This window comes from Hippocampus zosterae, chromosome 21 (genome assembly GCF_025434085.1).
Source record: "Hippocampus zosterae strain Florida chromosome 21, ASM2543408v3, whole genome shotgun sequence".
Taxonomy (NCBI): Eukaryota; Metazoa; Chordata; class Actinopteri; order Syngnathiformes; family Syngnathidae; genus Hippocampus; species Hippocampus zosterae.
Window position 1 is genome coordinate 4,628,872 of NC_067471.1, and position 25,345 is coordinate 4,654,216.

The window sequence follows — 25,345 nt, forward strand, 5'->3', positions numbered from 1 at the left end:
TTCGGCTAAAAATGCCTTACTAGACATGGTCGGGGGGTTTTTTCCGTCTAAAAACGCCTTACTATACATGGTCGTTTTTTGGGGGCTAAAAACGCCTTACTATACATGGTCGTTTTTTTCGGGCTAAAACGCCTTACTATACATGGTCGTTTTTTTTTCAGTTAAAAACGCCATACTATACATGGTCGTTTTATTTTTGGCTAAAAACGCCTTACTATACATGGTCGTTTTTTTCCAGCTAAAAACGCCTTACTATACATGGTCGTTTTTTGGGGGCTAAAAACGCCTTACTATACATGGTCATTTTTTTCGGCTAAAAACGCCTTACTACACATAGTCGTTTTTTCGGCTAAAAACGCCTTACTATACATGGTCGTTTTTTTCGGGCTAAAACGCCTTACTATACATGGTCGTTTTTTGGGGGCTAAAAACGCCTTACTACATGGACGTTTTTTTCGGCTAAAAACGCCTTACTATACATGGTTGTTTTTTTCGGCTAAAACGCCTTACTATGCATGGTTGTTTTTTTCGGCTAAAAACGCTTTACTATACATGGTCGTTTTTTTCGGGCGAAAACGCCTTACTATACATGGTCGTTTTTTTCGGCTAAAACGCCTTACTATGCATGGTCGTTTTTTTCGGCTAAAAACGCTTTACTATACATGGTCGTTTTTTCGGCTAAAAACGCCTTACTACACATGGTCGTTTTTTCGGCTAAAAACGCCTTACTATACATGGTCGTTTTTTTCGGGCTAAAACGCCTTACTATACATGATCGGTTTTTTTCGGTCAAAAACGCCTTACTATACATGGTCGTTTTTTTCCCCGGCTAAAACGCCTTACTGTACATGGTCGGTTTTTTCGGGCCAAAAACGCCTTACTATATTGTCATTTTTTTCGGGCCATATACTATGTCGTTTTTTTCGGGCCAAAAACGCCCTTTTTTCAGGCCAAAAAAGCCTTACTATACCATGTTGTTTTTTTCGGCTCAAAACCGCCTTACTGTACTGTCGTTTTTTGGGGGCCAAAAACGCCTATGTCGTTTTTTTTGGGGGCCCAAGTATTTTGGAACGTACCACGGCAACTGGCTCATAGTAACCGTCGAATGATGAAGGACATCAGTGGAAAAGTTTTTTTTAAATATTTGTGTTACGCTTTCCAATCTGACGTCATTTGTATGTAGCAATGGATATTAATCTCCACTTGCCGTGAACCAATTTTTCAAACGATCCTTTTGTGATTAGTGGAGCTTTGGCTCCCTCTTGTGGAGAGCAGTGGAGTGACTGGCAACAACAACCGATGCAAAACTTACTGCATGTGATGAATGAATGACATGATGAATTATACGACCTGCGATTGGCTGGCAAGCGGTCCCGGGGTGTACCAGCCCCTCTCTCACCTGACGCCGGCTCAGATCTCCTGCGACCCTGAGGACAAAAGCGCTCTCACAAGAATTGAAATGGATGAATACGGTATACGGCATGTACCGTATGACACAAATAAAGACATGAAGGCATGACGCTGCATGGAAATGATGTATTACAATTGACACACCATTGTGCAGCTAAACCAAAAAAAACGCAAAAGACCCCCTCCCAAAAAAAACTAACAAACATACAAAAAAAAAAAGATACAGAATTTGGACTTATTTTATTCCAAACGGCACTAACAAACCACAATATCGAAACAATATGTTTCACAACAATCCAACCACAATACATTTGCGAGCCATCTTTTAGCCCGCCTGACAAATTCAATGATCCCGATCGATCTCATTTACCGTGTAAGCGGCGAACCAGTGAGATCCAATGCTGACCAATTTGGAACAATAATCATCAACGGTTCATTTCCGAACGCAAACTTATGCCGGAATGAGCCAATTCTCTCATCGCGACGACACAAAAAAAAATTGTGCATCTGTGCATAAATTGCAAAGTAAAGGCAGAAATACTGTATCAACCCCCCCTAGCCCCCATCGCCGACTGCTCCCTTGACAGAAAAACGTCCTCCAAAGTGTTCTGAAGATTTCAGCAAAAGTAATTCAGTCTAATAATAGACATCGTTAGGGCGGGGGGCTGGGAAACAGACGGTGGAGTGAAGAACAGGGACAAAAGTAGCCGAAACAATTTTTTGTTTTTTTTTCTATTTGAAGATTTGCGATGCTTCCCTAAGCCGGGTGTAATTTTTCAGCACAGGGGGTGAGACAGGAGCATGCAGACAGGACGCCTCTATCATGAGCCGGTCACAAGCTAAGCCCCTAACGAGGGGCCCTTTTGTGGTTCCGTCCCTGGGGGCCAAATGAACGACAGAGTCAGGAAGGTCGGGGTGGGGCCTGGGGGGGAGCAAGGTCGTGCCTCAGCTTTCCGAGTGCTGAGTAAGACGGTGTCAGCACATCAGCGGGAGAAAATCCAGCTGAGGGGTTGGAGAATTTTCATGCGGAGTCGTGCTGAGCAGACTGCCATTGTTGCTGCGGGGGGGGGGGGGGGGCAAGGGGTTTTGGGGTGGGGGGCACGAGACAATCCAGGGAAACATCAAACTGGGATCAGGGGGAGTTGGACACCGGCGGCTTCGGCAAATTGTCACACAAATGTGAACGCGACAGTGTGAAAGCAGTAGTCGTCTCTGCGGCCACACGCGAAATAAATAAAATGGACAAAGTCAAAATATTACAAGAAAAAAAAAATGTAATGTTACATACAGTCATCCTTTTTTTTCCCTAAAGGAAAAAAAATGTAGGGCCACACTGAAAAGGAAAAAGTTCGCATAAGTCACAAGAAATAAGTCAAAAAGTCGGACTTTTTTCAAGAGGTGGGCTGCACTGAAAATAAAATAACTGCAAATCACGAGGACGTGAAAAGTTGCATTTTGAAAGAAAATGGAAAATAATTGAACTGTACGGTCGTACTTTTTCAAGACGTTGGCAATTTGAATGTTGTTCAAAAAAGAAAACGTGAAAAAAGTTTTAGGCTTATTTTTTTATTTAATTTAATTTTTTAAAATTAAAATTAAATACAATTTAAATTTTATTTAATTTTTAGGATTATGTTTTTAATTCATTTTATTTGAATTTATTAAACTATTCAATTATATCCCGAGAAAAAACATCTCAGACTGAAAAGGAAAAAAAAAAATTCAAACAGATCAAAAATGTAAATAACGTTATGAAAAAATAAATTAAAAAAAAAAGAAAATATGGTTTCAATCTGGTGACCATGCCTCCGTAATATTTTCCTTTCAATGTGGCCCTAATCCTCCATGGCACATTGAAGCATCATGTCAAAACTTATGATTATTTTGCGCGCGTTTGCGTGGACGCAAACGTTGGCCAGAGCGCAAAGCCGACTTGAAAATTCGTTGCAGGTCCTCATCTGTAGCACTGTGGTGGTCCGATAAGTCAATTCGAATAACATTCATTCAAATTCAAGAGAGCTCGCCCTGCCCATAATTGCACGGTGAAAATAAGGATGTCTGCTGTCAAGTGCTACAAAAAAAAAAAAAAAAAAAGAATAAAAAAGCTATCCCCGCCCCCAAAAAACTCATTGACTTGGAAGCAGGAGTGGTTCGGAATTGTTGGACCACCTCTGCCCCCCGCCCCCGTGTGATATTGCTGACGTAAAGAGCATGTAAATGCACTTTCACAGTGTGATGGAGAGTGTCGTGATGAACCTTGACGTCGCTCGGCAGCGCTAATCACATTTACAAGCAGGATCTACGGTCTGAGATTCTCAGACAGAACCGATACGGGTATTTGTTCTTAAGCTGCGTGTGTCCGAGGGACAAAATCGTACTAAATGCTCCAATCCAAGAAAAAAACCCCAACAAAACATTAAATACGCTCTTACGTCAATCGACAAAGCTGTTTAAATAATTCTTGCCGTCTCGCAGCAACGCTTTCCCAAGCCAATAAAATAGGAAATAAGCACGAAGAAGGTTTGTGAGAGTCGGCGGGCGGGCTTTTATGAGCTCCAGTGTCGCCGCCCGCTCTTTTTAGGAACGCTCGCCGATGCGTTCACGGGGGCCGAACGCTGCGCGGCGGCCCCAAAGTGTTAAGGGTGTTTTGTTGGGTGTCACTCGGAGGTGCCGAGCGAGCAGGCCACTGGTAGAACATCTTGGAAAAAGAAAAAAACATTTAAAAATGGCGACTTTGGCATCCTATTTCCAAGCCGGACGTCCCCGTCGCGACGCGTATTCAATGCAATTGGCTTGAGGGTGCCGGCAGAGGCTTGTTTGAACCCTGCAAGAAGGAGCATCGCGTGGACTCTTCCATGTCGTGCTCCTCCCACCTGGAAGACCTGCTTCACTCCGACGCCATCCACAAACGATCCGATTTGACATTCTAGCGTGCAAAAGGAGTGCACGTTCCGCCGTCGAAAAAAAAAAAAACATGGCGGCGCACTCCCCCCCTTAGGAGACCCTCGCTCGGCCCCTCCCTAGACAAGCCGGAGGTAGCTGGGCGTGGAGTAGTTGAACATGAGGAAGTCCAGCTTGTAAAGCTGGTACAGCTGCACCTGCTGCGCGGTGCTGATGTTGCTGAAGAACTGGGCCGTCATGGCGTCGGTGGTGCGGGTGGACTTGGCGTAGCTGGGGAAGCGCAGGGAGTCGGCGACGCCGGCCAGCCGCAAGACGTAGTTGGCGTCCTCCTCCAGGGTCTCGTACTTGCCCACCAGGTCGTAGTGGATGTGACACGGGTGGCACAGCTGGGAGACGGTCTGCCAGTGTTCGTTGAGCGGGCCGTCGCGCCGCGTGGCCGGGTCGGCCAGGTACTCGGCGAACTCCTTGAACTTGACGTCGGCGCCGTTGGCCAGGGCCTCCTGCGTGGCGTTCTTGCGGTAGCGCCGCACGATACGCGTGCCGAAGCGCTTGTGGAAGGACGAGTTGTACTTGAGGGTGAACTTGTTGCGGTAGGCCGACACCAGGCGCTCGAAGGGCTCGCGGACGAACAGGAACTTCAGGTAGTTCTTCAGGCGGTGGTTGATCTCGGCGATGCTGTACTGGTTCAAGGTCTTCAGGTTGGACGGGATGTGGGCTTCATTGGACGGGATTTCCATCGGGTCGCTGCGGGAGACAAAGTATCAAGAACCCTATGAGACCATCCCGTATTTCTTAGCGCATTGGCCCCAATATAAGACGGCCCTGATTATAAGACGACCCCCTCTTTTTCAAGACTCGAGTTTGAACACCAAATTAATTTTTATACAGAAAATAATGACAGTACATCTGAAACATATGATTATAACAATATATTTGAGAGAAAAAGCATGTTATTCTGCCTCATTCAAATCTAAATTTAAATCGGTTAACCTGACCGATCTTCGAACCACTTTTCTCTAGATTGTCGCTACGTTTCTCCATTTTCCGTTATCTCTTCTATTATTTTCTTCTCTTTTCTTTCTTGCCGTTACTTTTTATTTTTCTTCTTCGTGCTACCGCTATTTCATTTTTATACTTCGGCCTGGGGAGTCAAGTTCAGCATTCGCTTCGATGGTATCTGGCGCCATCTAGCGTCGTGAATGGGTATAATGTCTAGACCCTGAATATAAGACGACCCCCAATTCTTATTTCAATGCAAAAAACACTGTCTTATATTCAGGCCAATACGGTAATTATCCTTTCACCCCCCCCCCCCCTTACCTGTATTTTCCTCGGCCCGTCAGCACCATCATGACGCGCTTCCAGTTGGTACAGGCCACCTTGGGGACGTAGCAGTAGATGAGCTCGTGGTCCTCGTCCACCACCAGGTGTTTGAGGTCCCCGGGCGTGAGGACCCGTCGCTTACGGCTTGACGTGCTGTACACCCGACAGGCGTCGGCCACCTGGTCCCGTCGGGTCTGGTGGAGGAGGGCCGTTCCCGACAGCTCGGGCTGGGCGATTGAAAGGACAGCCGTGAGAGAAGATCAGATGCATTTTTTTTTCAATTTCAATTTCAAACATCTCTTTGCCCCCCACCCCCACGTCTCCTGGTGGAATTTAAATGGATTGTAATACCGCCTGCATATTTCCCCCGTTGCCAACAAGCGTGGCCTTTCAGCGCGACTACCGCCGGCCCACAGCTGCTTCCAACCGAGACCCGAAATAACTGCAAGCCGGGGACCACCGTCCGGCGGCGCATGAACAGCGCGTCTGTATGACATGCCTGTGAGCTAGCCATTCACCCCACCATCCCACACCCCCCCACCCAACCTTCGTAAATTCCAATGACAGCATATGAGCGAGGTTCTCTGTGGTCAGTCCCGCAAAGCTGACCAACTCTGAAAATCCGTCCTTTTTTGGGCAATGTTGACACTGAACGTGAATTATGTCCAATGTGAGTATGTGGTCACATGCGCGGGAGGGGGGTGTAACCCGAGTGACTATTTTAGATTCCATATATTAACACAGGCGAGTTAAAAATCGCTGAATGACGGTTCCCTGAGCGATAGATTCAGCCTAGCAACATGTGGCTGTCTGGGAAATACATTTGGAGCCTTCGCCGGCGTTCATTCAATTAGCAAGCGGTGCTGATGTGGTAAAAATCCCATCATTTGCATCGGGTTTGCTAATGGATTAGTCGGATACAAAGCACAGATCGGATACAACTTGTGCACACAATCCATGGAACTGTGCTCCCTTTGAAGGAAAAAAGGAAAAAAAAACGAAAAAAAGCCTTCAGAAGCTCTGATGCACGTTTCTTGGGCCTTGACGTGTTGTCTAAATCCCACTAAATCTGATTTAAACGGTTCAATTTTTTTCTCCCTCGCCTTTTCCTGCCATATCACATCAAACAAGCCTGTTAAAAGCTTTTTGCCGGGCGTCGGGGGCTGATGGATTCCACACCTCGCGTTTTTCCTCCCTTTCCACGCCACTGCAGATGTATCAAAGAGGGCGGACGATCTTTTTTTTTTTTTTTTTTTGCTTCCCTCCCTCTTTTTTGTTGCAGACAACAAGAAGCTATAATTCACACAAAAGGAACAAGCCAGCGCGGGGCCTTCAATCCCGGAAGGAGGGCAGACGGTGTAATTAACAACCGCGGGTGTGTAGGGGGGGGGCGAATCTGTCCGTCGGCTCGTATTATCTCCTGTGAAAGCATGACGGGTCGATACAATGGCAGAGACCGCCTTGATGGAGGCCGCCGACCTTCGGCGGCGTCAAGTTGTTCTCACGAGGGAAGGGGAAAACAATTAGGAACCCATTTGCCCGCACGCCACCTTGCTAATTCAGCGACAATTGGCGACGCGGCATAAAATAATACAATGATGGAGGCAGTTAGCCGAATCCCATAATACAGTTTTAATCACCTATTGCTCTCAGGGGGGCCTCAAACCTACGGCGGTTGCCCCCAGCCCCTTCCCAGTGCCGCTTGATGTGAACAAACTCTTCTCGTCGATTGATTTAGATGCCGTGAGAGCTTTTGCTTTCTCCGGAATAAACGGAACGAAGATTCAAATGTAGGGGAAGCGTTCCCCCACGATATCGCAATTCATCGATCGTGCATATTTAGAGGAAGCAAGAAGAAGCAGCGGCCTTCGGCGTAGCACACACAACCATGTTTAGTCACCGATTGTCTGGAGCGCTGCCCCGTGTGTTTTTTTTTTTATTGAAGGTTTTCAATTAGCATAACATTAGCATGAGGCTCGCGGACTTTAATCCGACGAAATGATCAAGTTTGGTTGAAATGCGATCGTCTTGAATGATGAGGGCATTTCGGACCTGCCACAGTTCCAGGAAAGCGGAAGGAAAAAAAGCAGGTCACTCAAGGTGGAACCTTGTGGAACCCCAATTTACAAACAGATTTTTTGGGGGAAATTGCTTCCATCATTTGGGGGGGGGGGGGGGGTCGGGGGATTGAAATGGGTTCATGGCATTCTACGGGGACAGCTGATTGAAGATCCAGTGAATTGAGTTCAGAGCCTGACCAGGGACGGACTCAAACCTTTATGTTAATGCGCCACGGTATTCTTTACAAATGCGAAGCTTGATTTGACTTGCAAATAAAACAGCTTGGGGCACAGGTACGGTGCATCTTTCGGAGAACTGTGCGAGCGTCAGAGTGAAAACAGATGCTGAGGAATGTTTTACAAAGTGTGCTTGAGTAAGTTGGGCGTGTTTAAATAAAACTATACAAAAAAAAAAGCATTTTAAAAAATATAGTCCATCTCATGTATGAAGGGGTGGGTGTGCGCAACATACCCAAACTGCAATGATAAAGGGCCGAAGAGACCGCGGCCTCCATATGTCACTTTTTTTTTTCATTTCCTTGCTACGGCGCATTTTATTGGCCCTGAGCGGTGTCATGAATGCGAAATACGCATGCACGCGGATGCGTGGCAATAACCTGAGAAAGCTCCGACATCCGCAAAAGACGGAGGAAATGCCTGCAAAAAAGGCCTTTGAGCCGGAAAAACTCAAGAATGGGCTTTCGAATGTGTGCTTTGTACGATGAGGAATTGTCGAGGACTTGATGAACCCAAAAGAAGGGCAAACTGTTTACACAGAAAGTTGAAGCCCCAATTATTACTTTTCGCCTGTTTCAATGATGCCCCCCGCCCTCTGGTTCCTGAAACGGAAGGCCAGGCACATATTTGCATTTTTTTTCTCGCTCAACTGTGTCTCTCAATTAACCGAGTGCATCTTAATGTTGGAGTGCGTCCAACCTCATTCGCCTCGAATTGCAGATTCAACCTGGTGCACGGCTGACGGATTCGGCTGACGGATTCGGCAGACGTTTTCGTTTTCCCCCAGGGCATTTTCTCTGTTGTTCTATAAAGCACGGTGAGACTTTATAATCAGGGGTGTCAAACTCATTTTTGTCATGGGCCACATTTTAGTTACCCTTGGAGGGCCGTTATTATTGACTTTATAAAATTTGGTTTCAGATAAAATTTGGTTTCAGTCGTAACGGTTTATTCAACTATACGTTTCTGTAATGAGGGGTTTGACTACAAGAAAATGCTTACCATGTGTCTCTTATTTATTACATATAAGAATTTTGGTCGAGATTTTAGGAAGCATTATAGAAGTTGACATGTTTGATTTGCTTTCGCGGGCCAAATAAAATGATGCGGAGGGCCAGATCTGGCTCCCGGGCCTCGAGTTTGATACCAAAGCTTTATACGGACCAAGCTGGCTATAAGAGCAGCGCGTTCATCGATGCTTAAATGGGTGAAGCCATACACTGAGCTTTAGATTTACTTTATTTAGATTTAGGTTTAGTTTTGGACTTATTTAGTTTTAGATTTAGCTTAGTTGTAGATTTATGAATTTTTTTGGGGGGGCGGGGGGTGTAGATTGGTTGTTTCTGCTTCGTGGGCTTATGACATGACTGCTTTCTCATTCACTTTGCTCAATGCATGGCGCAAGGGCATGGCTCAACATTCTCCCTGACGATACTGAAGTAGCGAAAATGGCTACGTAATTTTGTGTTGACGACAGTGGACGTCCACGGCAGTGGACAAATCTGTCTGTTTGATATTCACGCGGCTCAACACAAACACAGACGTCTCTCCCCCGAGCCACTCGGCTTCGAGTGGAGTCGGGCTGGCAATGTCGTTTCGCTTAATGCGCCCTGCGCGGAATTGTCAACGAACTCGCTCCGTCACTGTCAAGACTCCAAAATGGACTCGCTTTCAATTCAACGCCGACGTCATTCCCGGCGACACCTATGCTGACTGGCTAACACGCAAAAGCGGCTAATCAACAGAGCTGACAAAGACAAATGCGGACATGCCGGTCCAAACACGCGCACGCGGCTGAGCGAAAGAATGCCGCAACACTGTCGTGCTCAACGAGGCTTTTTAAAAAATTGCCCCAAGCGCAGACATTTTCTGGCACTAAAATCATCATCGTTTAAAACTGTATTTGAAGTTACCGTATTTTCCGCACAAAAAGGCGCCCTGGATTATGAGGCGCATCTTCAATGATTTTTTTTCATACATTGGACGTACTAGATTATAAGGTGCAATCTACAATGCATCCACTAGATGGAGCTGCACTCCTTCCGTTCGACTGGGGAGGGGTTCATGACCGCCTCCGAAAAACGTAAAATTAACGATTCCTTCAGTGAAACTACGGAAATTGAAAATAATGTATCAAAGCAGAAATCAAGTGAGGAAATCACTAAATAAATTCTATAGCCACCCCCTACAGAATTTATTTTGGCATTTCCTTGATCGTCGCTCCAACAGAACGATCAGGTGTCAGCAAAATGTAGGAGACTGGATTATCTCAGAAGTCTTTGTTATTTATTCCTTTGTTGTGTACTGTATTGACAAACGAGGAAATCACAAAATAAATTCTGTGGGGGGGGGGGTCTATAGACTTTATTTTGTGATTGCCTTGCTTGATTTTTGTTTGTACGCCGCGTATGGATGAGCATCGTCGCTCCGAGAGAAAACGGAGGATGTCGTTTTGAGCGGGAGCAATCAAAGCGACGCTTCTCTTTGGAGCGAGAGGCTCCAAAGAGGAATTAAAGACTTTGCGGCACTGTTCTTGTCACGTGGGAGGTTGAAGATGACCGTGGAGGATTTGGAAGCTTTTTAATTTCTTGCTTATTCATGACCGGCGGTTGAAGTCACGTCCATGAAAATAAGGTGTTGAGTCATAACGTAATCATTTTTCCCCGGATCGGTCCAGTTCGCTTGTTGTTTGAGGTCGGCGAGGCCCTTTAAAAACGTCATTTTCGGCATCATCGGAGCGCCAATGGAGGGTCCCCCAGTCCCAATTCTATTCCAACATGCGACTAATGACAGGATGCAATGTTCCAACGTGGATTAGAGGTACATCTTGGTCCACTTGCCTTTTTTCCCCCCTCCCCCTGGTGTAAAATAAAACAGAACCAGGCTACTAATTCCGACCAGAATGTCGAAGCTGATGTCAGCTCGTGGCACATCAACCGATGCCAAATTAAAGGGAACATTTGGAAGTCAGTATTCCAAACATGAGCGTCATTCACACGCAGTGAAATTCAACGACGCGCCTTCCCGGTAAATAGGGTTCTCGACTGCTTTTGTTGTGATGCATATTGGATGAAAGAACCTCATCCATAGATTTTCATCAATTATTTGTAGACGCTCGCTCTGCTTCAAGTGAAACCGACTGAGCATCGCCGCTTCTTGCTGGACCGTCGCGCTCACTTGCTCTGAGCAACTAATTCCGGATTTTAATGATGATGAACGGCGGGTGCTGGCCCCCCGCAGATCGTTTGGCCTTATTGTCACATGAAAATGGAATCATCTCCCTCGAGCCACATCACGAGGCGACAACTTTTACGTTCGAACATCAACTTCAAGACGAAGTAAAAAGGAATACAAAATCGAACACACATACAGATATACCTCTCTCCTGACCTCAAGCGCCCGAATCAAGTTTACTCTAGCTGTTGCCAACCCCCCCACCCCCCTCCCCAGCCCCATGAACGAGGGGGGAGGAAAAAAATATCCCCGCGCTGAAAATGAAGCCGAGGTGAGCCCCCCCGGGCGCACTTTGTCTCATCTCTGGACAATTGCAATAAGACACTGGCCGCATTTTGATAAATGACCAGCGGGGGGAGCCAAAAAAAAAACGATAGAAAATGTAAGCTCCAACTATTATGCTGAGAGCGGCGTTCGTGGCAAAGGGCAGCCTCGCGGGATAATCAAGCGGATGGTGACGCGACGAAAAAAAAAAAAAAAAGGATGCAATCCATCACTGTGATAGCATCACCTTGGGCTGTTTGCCCATCAGACACTGCACCAAACAACTGAGACCCAAGTCGAACATCGTCGGTTCCCTGAAGAAGCCGTAAAACTAAACAAAAGAAATGTACCCGTAGGAGATAACGTGGAAGGAAATTCAGACAAACGGTATAAAAACACACTTTTTAAGTACATTGTGAGCTCATTATAATAAAACGGGAAACGCGTATCTAAAAAAATACCGCGCCGACTGCAGTGTCTGCGTGTTCGACGCGTGACTTTAACTCATTCACTCCCGTAGACGTTTTTAACCGTCTTTTCAGACTTGGTCCAGAATTGGCTGGGACTGAATGAGGTTAAGAAACGGGGCCTGGTGGGCGGTGTGCATTCTACTCCCGAGTCTGCTTGTGAGTGTGAACTGCGGTCGACAGCAGCTGCTGGCCATGTTTGACGACTTTCTTGCCGCTGCTCATTGTCACGCTCGCTATTAGCCATTTGCGCTATTTAGCGAGAACACGCGCGGGCCGCCGAAGGTTAACGGGGAGACGGACAAACACGAGGTGAGAGCAGATGCGTTCCTACCTGGGAGGGGCTGTAGAGCTCCCGAAGGGCGTTGCGGGAGCCTTTTCCGCAGCAGCCTTCCGCCACAAAAGGGTTCCTGCGCATGACTGCAAAACAGAAAGGAGACGGTTAATAAGAAACATTTCACTCCGCGAGATTAAAATCTTGGTTTGTAAAAAAATAAAATTAAAAAAATCAAGCACGGGTTGTTATTTTGGTGGGAAGGAGACGTTTTTTTTTTTTTTTCAAGTGACTTACGTCTGAGGAACACTCAAATCTCTCCTCGAGCGCATCAAACACAAGTCTTCACCTTTGCTGCGTGTAGCATCGGCATGCAAGAGAAGAAGCGCTCGTGTGCCAAAAGCACAAAGCCACAGTTCAGCTGCGACTCCATCTCGGCTCTTTTGGACACTAAATGATACACGCAAGCGCTAGCTACTAAAACAAACACGCTCCTATTACTCCGGGGTTGGAAAAAAAAATCCCAACGGGTGACGCACAAGGAAAGAAAATAATCCGCTAATTAGAATCTATGTATTATTATTATTATTTTTTTTTTTTGCAGGCCTCATGTTCATGGATGAGCATATGTTACACCCTTGTCATACAAAAATGTGAACAAATAATGTTCTTCTCTGAACTGTAACCGATTCGATACGCTGGCTCGTGTCAACCCCCCCGCCCCCTCCAAAAAAAAAAGCAATTAAAAGGAAGCAGGACATGATTGAAATTCATACGCACGCCGGCAGCGGGCCGCACTCGGAATTTAAACATTTGCTCGCCGGTGCGCTCCACTGTCAATTTACAAATCTGTTGACGGCAAACATGCAAATCTGTCTTTGCCTTCCGAGCGGCGCACCCGCTCACGATTGGCACAGGCGAAAGTCCACATTCAGCTTTTTTTTTTTTTTTTTTTTAATTGCAGGGGCTATTTTTTGCTGCAGTGATTCAAGCAGAGAAGCAAACGTATCTGTTAGCAACAGCAAGCCAGGCTGCTAAATGGTGCATGTCAAAAGAAACCACAATAACACTGGTTGAAAATACGCAGTCCCATTTCTGCCCCCCCCCCCCAACTAGATTGTAATTCTCAGGAGACAGAAAAAAAGTGCAACATGCTGCACTGATCACAAAATATCTGCTGCTGTCTGTTGAAACGTTGTTTGTGACCGCTATGCTGGGTGGTTCCTATAAATGCCACTGGGCACTAACGAGACATGGGAGAGGGTGGGGGGGCTCACATTTGTAATCCCTTTGTTGTCAGAGCATGCAGAGTAACCCCACTTACACACATTAACTCTGGAAAACAAACAATTTGAATATGTCCACAAGGCTTAGCGCAATGCCTTACGGCGTTCTCCAGGTACACGGCCACACACCCACCATATAGTGCGCGCGGGTAAAATAACGAGTGGAGCTGCCTAATCTGCCTTTTAGATTGCTATTGAGTTAACATCTCGTTCACACACACACACACACACACACACACACACACACACACACACACACACACACACAAAAAGGTAACTATGGAAACCAGATCCCTTGACTGACCATAATAGAATTCCTGCACCTGCTGGCATGATTCTCTCCATCGGAAATTGAGAAAGCTAATGGGAAAAAAAAAAACACCCCGGCAGTGCCGACATCTTTTTAAATCGATTTACGGTAGCGCCTTGAGATACGAGTGGCAACGCTGACGTTTTTCAGGATGCCAGCAGTGGCTTGGCTGATTTTGTTTCGACTTGCGCGACAAAGAATAACTTTCACAATAAGCAGCAGCTTACTGTCAAGCTAAACATAAAACAAAAGTCATCATCCTTTTTTTTTTTTTTTAAAACAACACCATACCTTTGCTGTCAGTAAGTCGGTTTCGTTTAATGCAAAGGACCAATGCGAGGTGGGCGACCAAAGAGCATCTGTGTCAGTTTTATCGCTTCAAGCAACAGATCGGTTCAATAAACACAAATGGTGGAGCAACACATATCGATTGACAATACAGGAATAATCACAGGCATAAATTTTGTCCACACTGTTAACTCATTCAGTACCAGCCCTAGACCAAGTCCACGTCAAGAAAACGTCTTTTCAGACTTTGTCCCACCCCCTGCCCCCTCCTGCCCGTCTGGCATGATGCTGATGGTGAAGTTGGCAGCCCACTGCTACACAACGAGGCTAATAGACCTGGATCTGCAAAGACATCCCAAAAATGATCTACCTATATATTTCTATGAATAAATAAATTTTAAAAAATGATAATAATGACAATTGAGCCAACTTTGATGCCCCATCACGTGACCCTCCATCGCTCGCCTTTCCCTGTCATCACACTGCCGAGTTTACCCCAAAACATTCCCCTTTCAATTTTATGAGTGCTTTAAGCTGCCTGAGCAAATATTCATGACAGTCATACGCAAATGTGTTTCACGATGAAATCAATAATAGGGGCTACATGACTTTGAGTCTGCCGATTTTCTTGTCAAAACAAATTTTCTTTGTTTTGGATTTCTTTTAACAAAATGTATTCAAATTACGCTCATTCACTAATGCTGCCGGAATCTAAGTGGATTGAATCGGAGGAGTTGGCTCTTGTGCCGGGGAGTACTTAGTTCACATGGGGAGCGCTGTGAGGCCCCAAAAAAAAAGCTCAGTCAGGGCTCGGCAATCACGCACAACATCTGCCGGCATCTATCAGCGGAGGATTATGGGCCTCTGGAGGGAGATTAATTTGTGCCTAATCTTACCTACACAGTGGGACAAGGGCGGAGTGCCACTTTGCCTTTTGCCTACGAGTAGCGAATCGGGCGAGCGGCGATGTCGGCACAGCTTCATTTCGCAAAGCTGGCATTGGTAGTCCGAGGAAGTCACGTTTACGCGCGCGCAAAAGCAATCAAGTCTCCGGCGGAAGTTTGGCGGCACGTGTCCGTTTGCTGGGCCGAGTGTAATAATCCCCTTGATGATGATTACCAGCGCGGCGATAAGAGACGAGCAATTTCGGTTTGGCCGGGGCTCCACGGCTGAGGTTCGCGCACGGCCCGAAAAAGCAAGCGTCGACGTGATCGGGTCTTTTTGCGGGCAGCTTAAGATCAAATCTGGGAGGACGCGTCAGTTGGACGGCAATCGACAACAGTCAACAATTTGCCTTTTTTTTTAATTCAAGTGTTCAATAGTTTACATGCAATTTGACTCGAAAGGAGACGCATTAGAAAACTCAAGTTATTATTTCTTATCATGCTTGACAAAGTGAACACTGGAAACTGTTAAACTGATAAAAACCTTTAACTGATTTTATCTAGGGCGGCCCGGTAGTCCAGTGGTTAGCACGTGGGCTTCACAGTGCAGAGGTACCGGGTTCGATTCCAGCTCCGGCCTCCCTGTGTGGAGTTTGCATGTTCTCCCCGGGCCCGCGTGGGTTTTCTCCGGGTGCTCCGGTTTCCTCCCACATTCCAAAAATATGCATGGCAGGCTGATTGAACACTCTAAATTGTCCCTAGGTGTGAGTGTGAGTGTGAATGGTTGTTCGTCTCTGTGTGCCCTGCGATTGGCTGGCAACCGATTCAGGGTGTCCCCCGCCTACTGCCCGGAGACAGCTGCGATAGGCTCCAGCACCCCCCGCGACCCTAGTGAGGATCAAGCGGTTAGGAAGATGAATGAATGAATGAATGATTTTATCTAAAAACTTTATTTAAAAAAAAAAAGGAACCGTGATGTCATTTTCAGTCGACAGCCAATGACAAAATGGCCGCCGCCCCCCCTCAAGATCTTGCTAGACTCATATTCCACATCCGCAAACACGAATCAGAATGGCGTGTTTAGACTTGACTGAGACATCTGTTAATAAAGATTCATTAAAAAAAAAAATTTAAATCAGGATAGTTTGTTGAGACAGACAAAAATATCACTCTGTACTTGATCATATCTGCTTGTGAGAGGATCCGAGGCAGCAGATTTTTGTGGCGACTCCTCCCTCCAGTCCGACCGCCCGTACAATTAGGAACACCTGCACCACTGCTGGCGGCTTAAAAAAAAAAAAAAAAAAAAAAAACGGGCCGAAACCATCAGAACAACTCGAAGTGAGTAAGCACATCCAACATCTGCTCTTTTCATTTTCTGCGCCGTTCAAAACCTCTGTCTCGTCTCGAAAGTGACATCACCGCCTCTTTTTTTTTTTTTCCCGGGACTCCAAAAAGAAGGCTGCCCACTCACTGCCTGTCTGACTCACTGAATCGCAGCCAATAAGTCAGCACGACAGGACCGCAGAAGTTTGGAAAACTCGGGACACATGGCGGACGCATTGACGAGCGCGCAATTGCCGCCTTTTGACACTTTTTGAACAAGTCTCCTGACGTCACGATAAGCACGGGAGACGACAATGCAGTTGTCAACCGGGAACCCGTCGTACAATTGCAGAAATTCCACCTCTGACCTTTTTATTTTTTTTATGTCACTCATAAAAGTTTAGGGATCGTCGTCTTTTGGGGAATATTTCAAGATGTACAATATCCTTTACAGTTGAACGTCACTTGACCTTCTCTAAAGTTTGGAATGCACCTTTGCATGACATTTTTTTCCCCAAAAACTTTTATTTCCTGTATTTTCCGCACAATAAGGCGCTTCAGAGTATAAGGCCTGTTTTAAAACAGTTTTAATATATAGGGCGCACCACATTATAAGGCGCATAGAATAGAAGCTACAATAGTGGCTGCGGTTGCATTGCACATCCACTAGATGGAGGTACACTAAAGGTAATACAATACAATACAGCTAGATATAGGAGGATCCTTTCACAACCGCTGCAGTTGTAACAAAGCGCTTAATGGATGATTTCATATACGACTTCCTAGGAATCGGAATATTGATCCGTATATAATAAAATCTCAGCTGACTTGCCAAATGGATGATATTTTTTCCCAGCCACTTTGGGTTTTTAATCAAAATTTGTATCGCCACAGAGTAAAGTCGAATTTGAGTTGTATGCACGTCGGGATACGTGGTTAGCACGTCTGCCGCACGGCCCCGAGATCAAAGTTGGAATCTCCGCTGGAGGTTGCGTGCTCTGCAGGTGTTTGCATGGGAGGTGAACTCAAGACTCCGTATTCAAAAGGTGCGAATGTGAGTCTAAATGGCCGGTTTGTCCGCGTGTGCGCGGCTTTTGACTGGCGACCAATCCGGACCACCCAAAGTTAGCCGAGAGAGGCTCCGGTTACGACGCAGCCCAAATGCAGACGGACGGCATGAGAAATTGACGGCTGGATGGATGTATACACTCAAATGGGATATGCCAAAATTTGTCTGAAAGCTTTTGAAAAGATAAATTGTTTTCAGCGATGCGGTTTTCTCGAGAACGAACGACAACCGTTGATGGATTACAGGAATTCCGCCCAAGTCGACGGCTTACGTTCTGCACTTCCACTCGTACAAAAAAAATAAAATAAATGTCTTTGTGGCTAACGGAGGAGCGGTCGAAAGGGGGTCAAGCGTGAGTTGATTCAGTCAGAAGGAAGGTGCTCAAGCGTGGAAGAGTCCCGGTCACATGAGACATGCCGGCTGGCTGCAGGGAAGCGGAGCAGACCGATGCGATGCAGACACAGTAGGAGGGCGTGGGGGGGAGTTGGGGGGTGTCACGAGAGCCAACGATGAATATAGCCGAAGTCATGCCCACATTGAACTCACTCAAGCATTTTCAGTCATAAACACGCATTTCACGCTTCGGCATTAACGAGACTCGAAGGGAGCAAGTGAAGAACAAAGGCCGCCGTATCTGACCCCAGCAACCCCCCCACCCACCCACCCCCCGTGGCTCGACCGCGAACAGGGCGAGTCGAGCCGTCGCAGGAGAAGGAGTGCAGTAACACTTAATTCAACTCCAAGAAAATTCATTTGAGTTCTCCTTGGTTCTCCGCGTTGGCCTTAGGGGGTCCTTATGCATAAAACATCTAAAGCGGGAGGAGGAAAGAAAAAAAACGCTCTCAGTTGCAGAGCGATTGTGAGTAATTCATGAGGTCTAAGCCCAGAGATTCCTTTAAGGAAGGGCTCTCTATCGTGAGTGGGGATGAGGACGCTAAAAGGACTATTTGCAAGGGTGCAAATCCAAAGCGCATTAAGTTGCCGCAAAATATACTCCGACCGACTCCGTTGAAGTCGACAGAGCCCAAAACATTTCTCGTCACCATTCTTAAATTTAACTCGTAAAAGTCCGACTTCTTATTTGGAAGGGCTTCAGGGAAATGTGGACTTTACTTAACCCTTTCGATAAACCAGGGGTGGGCAATTATTTTTTGCATAGGGCCACATGAGAACCAGAAAATATTATGGAGGGCCGGATGAAAAGGGTGAACTAAATTCGACATAATATTAATTGGATTTCTTTATTTAAAAAGAAGTATTTTGCATTTTTTGGCACGTTTTTGTAAGAGTACATTATTCCGTCGTATCGAACGGGATTTGCTTGACTCGGCGCTACTGCGGGCTTCCGTCTCGTCTCCTACTTCCTCCCTATGCGTTGCAAATTCAAGTAACTGCGCCACCTGGCGTTGAAACGCCTGTCATTACAAGTCCAAATGAAATGAATGCAGTCATTGACATCGAACCTTAATTGTGTACCAACCTTCGGCGGGCCGTATTGAAAAGACCAACGGGCCGGATTTGGCCCGCGGGCCGTAGTTTGCCCACCTCTGCGATAAACTGTCCACTGTAGTCACCGCTGCCCCTGAGAAACAGTTCAAGTCTCTGACAGCACTCTTTCCTGTAATTACGTCGAGGGTGTGGCTCCCATTTTATTTATATATTTTTTAAATTCGCCTTCAGGACGCAAATAGCTGAGCCCCATGAATTCTGCCTAGCAACGAGTGACCACACCAATGCAAGCATGCGTGCCCATGAAAATAAACCAGAGCAAACTATAAGCCTACTTTTTCCGGGCTTATTCAGTCGCAACGTTTTCCAACTCATCTGTAGCCTTTGTGGAGCGAGATTTCAAAACTAAGAATCCAGGAGAGTTGATAATCCCGAAAGAGGGTCGTATAGAGTTCTTGGCATGTCGTCTACTTAAGTGATTGGCTGCCCCTACCAATTTGTCTTCCAACTCAAGCTGCTCACACCCGATAGTTTTGTTTGAATAACAACCTCAGAACTGACGGTGACTTTTGGAGGAAAAAAAAAACAAAACAAAACAATAATGCTTTGAAACCCAAAGGCAATTAAATTCCATGAAATAGATCGGAAACGTGATGGAACACCTGACAGCCGACGCGTCACATACTGATTCTTGCGAACGGATTATTCGGCAGACGCATCACTTATTTTCGATTCTGAGCTCGTCAAGTGAAACTCCAGAGTCGGTCCTCGCGCGGTGTTAGCGGTCCGACAAATTAGACGAGAACAAAGAAGCCAATCCGAATAGTCATGCCAGCGACCTTAATGAGTTCACTAATGCAAAACAATAACACGGCATCCATCAAGTATATGAAAGCACATAATTACCTCCGCGTAACCCCTTTGGCTCTTCAACACTCAATATTGTCCTTGTCAACAAGGTCACCTTCACTCCACCGAGCCGTTTTTTCACTCAGGCTATTAACGGAACGCCAAGCTGACTTGTTTACTCACTGTTTTAAGAAAAATAAAAGAAAAATAAATCAGCAGCTGGCCTTTTCCGAACTAATTTCATTGGCTCTCGATTAGGACTGAGACGACTAACTCGGATATCTTGATAACCAAAAAAGGTCAAGACAAAATCGCCGCCTTTGAAACCCACATACATTCAAAGTCGCAGATCCTACAGTGTCGAACATGAGGGTGACGATTCTAAGCGAACAAAAAAAAAAAACTTGTATGCATATTTTGCATTGGTTTTATTGTTTATTAAAACATTTTGCAGGATGGCCTGAATCATGACGGAGAAAATCAAGAGAATAATCAACCCCCACCCCCAAAAAATTTTGCGGCTTCTGTTCTACACTCAATATAAAAAGTTGCCTCCATTGTGCTGCGATTGCAGCGGTAACGTACGTCCCCAAAAAAATAAAAATGCAAGCGGTCAGTGTCCCAATATAGCCTCAACATGATTTCGCAATTTTTATTTTTTTTGTCCTACACGCAACACAAAAATACACCATTCCTATTTGCTCTGTTTGTGGCAAAAAAAAAACAAAAAACCCTCCCCGATTGTTTCACCACCATCAGATGAATTCAGTGTGCTTATCCGGGCATGTTTTAAAAACACAAAGCGGTAGTCATGTCTGGGGGGGTGGGGGGGGGGGGTGGGGCAGGCGGGAGGGCGAAGATGAAGCATTTAACGACGAGCTTCGTAACGTGTGCCGCTGTGCGCCTGACCTTTCAGCCCCAATTGAGGTTTTATTGTCGCTAATTAGACACTGTGATTGGAGGATAATTAAAAAAAAAAAAAAAAAAAGCATGCGGCTTAATACCCAGACGGATGCCGACTCCCGTTCATAATCGCGGCTACATTTTCCAGCACAAAGCTTTGTAATAACCCAAATGGTTTGCAATAACTTAATGAGACAGGAGCACCACCCCCCCACCCTCCTCCTCGCATTCCAATCCAATCGCACTACACAACAACACAGCTTCACCGACGACCTGGGCAGACTCTTTTTCACCCCGGGAGAGATAAACAACCGAGACTTAACGATGTACTTAGATGAGCAATCTGGATTCAAAAAAATGAAAATGAATTTTTTATTTACTTGTGATTATCTTAACTCATTCAGTACCAACCAATTCTGGACCGAGTCTGAAAAGACGTTTAAAACCGTCTTTGGGAGTGAATGAGTTAATGACTCTGTTGAATCCAGTCTGTCCAATTCCGCAACCAGCGTTGCACAAAATAGTGTCTGTTTCTCACTTTTAAGTGTCAAGAATACTTTTTTTTAAAAAAAGAGCTGATGATGGGTCATCCGATGGCCTGGCGACCAGTCCACCAGAAGCCCACCTCTCACCCAAAGTCTCCTGAGATTGGCGCCAGACCAGGCGAGGCGCGATAGACCACTCAGCATCTTATTTAAGCGACGATCGGCAAATAGTTTACGGGCGCGAGCTGGGTAAACGTGTTCTCGCGCTGGTTTTACGGTGTATCCTGCAGCGATGTAAATTGTCTCATCAAGGCCTCCCGCGGTGCTCTGGGGCCTCGGAACAGAGTCGAAAGCATCCAGCATACACGAAGAAAAAAAAATAAATACCGGACAATAGAAGAGTCAAAGCCTAACGGTCTCACACGAGGCCAGGGGGCGGAGCACATTGGGCATTAGCGGTTAGCACGTCAAATAGCTATAAATTCTGCCGCTGTGGAAATGTAACAATTAGTCAAATTCATCATCCATGTGAACAAATTCTAAGGGCCAGAAATGACAGCGGTGACTAGTTGTTGACGAAATTGGAACGGCATCCCTCGCCTAATAAGCCGTACGTCAAAACGTTTTGGCGTGGGTGCCGTTTCAAAGTCGTGAGTGGCCGTGTGTTTCCGCGCTCTCTCCTTTCGCTCGGCGTCACCTCTGTTGACACGGCGCCCTCATCGACGTCAGTCAGCGTGCGCGCCTACACTCGAGCCTTTCAAGAGGAGCGAACGAGTGACCCGCAGCGGGACGAGTGGAGTGGCGCGGAAAGCCCGAGTCAGCAGAAAAAGACACGGTGTAAACTGTCTAATGACATTCCGACAAAGTAGGAGAGTGTGTTCGCATGTGTGTGTGTAAGTGAGTAAGCGCCGTACAAGGCTACGAAAGCAGCGGCGGTTCAGACACTCGCTCACGCTTGGCGTGTCACCCGAGCACTGTAGCTACAAGCCACTCTTCAAAAAAAAAATTTTTTTTAATATACAAGGGGCAAATGACAATGAAGAGAATTCCGCTTATTTTGGGGGCGGGAACTGAAACGTTAGTGTGGTATTAAAAATTCCAATAAAGTTAGACTGCACAGGATGAGGAACACAGTAATCCCTCGTTTATCACGGTTAATGGGGACCAAAACCAACCGCGATAAACGAAAATCCGCTAAGTAGTGACCAATTAACATATATGTTTAAAAAAATAGCCGCCAACACACACACACACGCACACACACACAGGCAAGCGATATGAGCAGCAAGACGTGCTTATGATTAGTCAATTAGGGTTGTTTAGACAATTAAGGATGGAGAGACCTGCTTTTGTTCTTGTAAGTCTCTCTCTCTGTATCCCCCCCCCCCCCACACACACACACGTGGACCTTCCACGTTTGAGCAGAGTGCGCACACACTAGCACGCTTAGGAAACAACACGTAGACACTGATTTTTGCGGACATAAAAAAAAATAATAATAAAAATTATGAATGTTAGAAAAAATCCGCGATAAAAAAAAAAACGCGAAATAGCGAGGGATGACTGTAATTTTGCAGGGTTTTAAGCATTGACATTTTAGTTTAATTAAAACTTTTTTTTTTTTAAAGATTCACATATGTTGATACAATGAGTGGTAGTTTTCCCTGAGACTTCAGTTTGCTTGGACACATTCCTTTTGTTTAGCTTGGAGTTCAATTATTTGCATTTCTTTTGCCAATTCTTTGTCTTTGTAATTGCACACATAGCGGACAAAAGGTTGACTTAAAATAAAAAACAAAAAACAAAAACAAAACTGTATGAAGTGTGGCTACATGGTCAATTGTGAGCGCGTGACCGACGATATTTTAAGATTATTCAAAGGTAGGATTTAAAACTTCCAAGAAGAAAGGGGTTGCATTGAAAACCACGAGAACCCAAAATTACACAATTAAGCGCTCACTGTGCTATTATAGGAGTATCGTATATAAAAGAGTCATTTTAAGAGCAGCACGTGTGATGGGAATGCGTCTGCGGGAGGCAAACAAAGATGTTGTTCGGTTCGCAATTGTGACGCGTCAGTACTTGCGTTCTAAACTTATCCATCCTGTCCTGTCCTGTGGCGGCATGCGTACTGGATTATGATCATTAAATGCAATCTCAGGTTGATTGTGGTTGTGGAAAGAAGTGTCTCCACTAAATTCCACCAAACCAGATGCGGAACACATTTCGGTTAATTGGAATAATTACGTATTGGGTACGATTTATTTTATTTTTTTATTTGTTTTCCTGACACACACTTGTTTGCCTTAAGCTCAAACCTTCTCTTGGGGGAGCGGCGCGTGATTGCGATAAAAGGGTTTTTGACGAGGTGGGCAGGGGCGCGGGGGTGGAGGGGAGGTTCAGACAAACCTCCAGAGGCGCAGCTGGCCTCAGGGACTAAAATTAGAGGTGGAGAGCGGGATAGGGAAAAAAAAAAAAAAAAAAAAGCGAAAGGGCTTTGCAATTCAGAAGCGGAAAAAAAAACATGGTCGTAAAAAGGAGACAAGATTGATTTAAATAAACCACAAAGGCAGAGTCCACCGAGATGGTTATAGTATATATATATATATATATATATATATATATATATATATATATATATATATATATATATATATATATATATATTTTTTAGCGACAGTCAAGTTATTGCGCTCCCGATTTAATCCCTCAATCTTTTAGTTTCATGGATCGAGTATCAAAACAGGCACTTTCCTCCCCGCCGCATGATCCAAATTTCAGTGTGCCGTCACCAAATGCCTTACATGCACTGCCACCTTGTAAATTTTGGGGGCGTGGCAAAAGATTTCCACAATATTGTTTCTGTGTCTATAACAACGGGTTCATTATCAGTGTTCGTTTTGAGCTTGCGCAAGCTTTGTCAGCTTGTAAGCGTCTGTGTGATCAGAGGCCGTTTTGTTTTGGACTCCAAAATGTCGCATCAACAAACCCCGAACTAATGCAAAATGCATGAGCTCCTTCCAGCGAGAACAAAGTTCTTAATTTAGCACTAAAGCGTCCGCTTTTAGATCCCAAACAACCTCGTAAAGGCGCGACTGGATACGAGTCGCTTGAAGATGAATCGGCAGAAGTCAAGCAAGCAAGTTGGGGCGAGAATCGGGCACGGGTGCTTTGAAGCGCGTGCGTTCAACACAAACGCATTGTAATGGGAATAGAAAAAAAATAAACTGGAGTCATGTCGGACGGGCGGCGTCGATTTCAAGATGAGGATTGTGTCGCGAGTGGCTTCAAAGTGGTTTTTTTGAATTCGCGCCATGATTTCCCCATCGGGGCGGTGCGGCGTTATTTGTTTCAAATGAAGTTCATCTAAATGTGTGCGGGCGGCGCGCTAAATAATTGATTGTTTTGATTTCATTCTCTGCTCCAGCCGCGAGCAAAAAATAAAAATAAATAAATAAATAAATAAAACGACTTGTCAGTGCGGTGACACAAGACGAAACGAATTAAGACCCGCGGGCATACGCGGGGCCGTCAACGCACGCTAAATGCTAACGGCAAGTTGTCACCGCGACTTGCTATCGGAATCGTAAAAGCAAAAGCCGTGCACATCTCTGAATTTTGAAAAATTTTGTTTTGTATCATTTCAATGTATAAATCTTAAACCAGGGGTGACAAACTCATTTCACATTGTGGGCCACATACGGACTCGGTAGATGTCAAGTGGGCCGAACATGAACATTACACCAGACTGTGCTATGAATCATCATCTCTTTCCTTTGTTTTGGTCTCAAGAAGCATTGATTGGCGCTTTCATATCATTTGCTGCGTTGGGTCTAGCTCGGTGACAGACCGAGACTGCTGTTTTCTTCCCCGATCAAAACAATGTTATCCGCTACTGTGATCAAAACAGTGTGCCCCCTAGTGGGTAATCCATGAATTGTATTTTATTTAAAATATTCATTCTGTGTCTTTCATGCTTTTTTTTCACTTTTAAATTAGCCCGCGGGCCGGCTCGAACCTCCTTGGGGGCCAGTTCCGGCCCACGGGCCATATGTTTCTATGTCTTAGACGGTCCGACGTGGACTAACTGACCAACATTTTCATCCGAGTGTAATTTGTTTCCACTTTTAATTTGGTTTCCCGCTGGATTGAAAGAGTCGAAAAAGGCACGATGCGATTATGTTTGTTCGTGAACAAGGTGCCGGAGGAAGGAAATTCTTTTAATAGTCAAGTCAAGTCAAGTCTTTCAAACACCCATCGCTGCATACAAAGTGCTGTACATGGAGCGATTTAACATATACAATAAACAGTAAGACGAATCAGTAA

At 45.5% G+C, this 25,345-nt stretch overlaps 1 protein-coding gene across 2 annotated transcripts in view; it reads right to left on the minus strand.

The window, feature by feature from the left end:
• Positions 1–1,631: 1,631 nt before the first annotated feature.
• The window catches only part of chst11 (carbohydrate (chondroitin 4) sulfotransferase 11), a 39,918-nt gene continuing 16,204 nt past the window's right edge, over positions 1,632–25,345 (minus strand). For both annotated transcript variants that reach the window (XM_052056211.1, XM_052056209.1), the window contains exons 2-4: positions 12,231–12,316; positions 5,632–5,861; positions 1,632–5,055 (exon numbers count right to left, since the gene is read on the minus strand). In XM_052056211.1, coding sequence (XP_051912171.1) covers positions 4,431–5,055; positions 5,632–5,861; positions 12,231–12,314 — 939 coding nt within the window. In that variant the 5' untranslated portion in view covers positions 12,315–12,316 and the 3' untranslated portion in view covers positions 1,632–4,430. The remainder of the gene's footprint in view (positions 5,056–5,631; positions 5,862–12,230; positions 12,317–25,345) is intronic.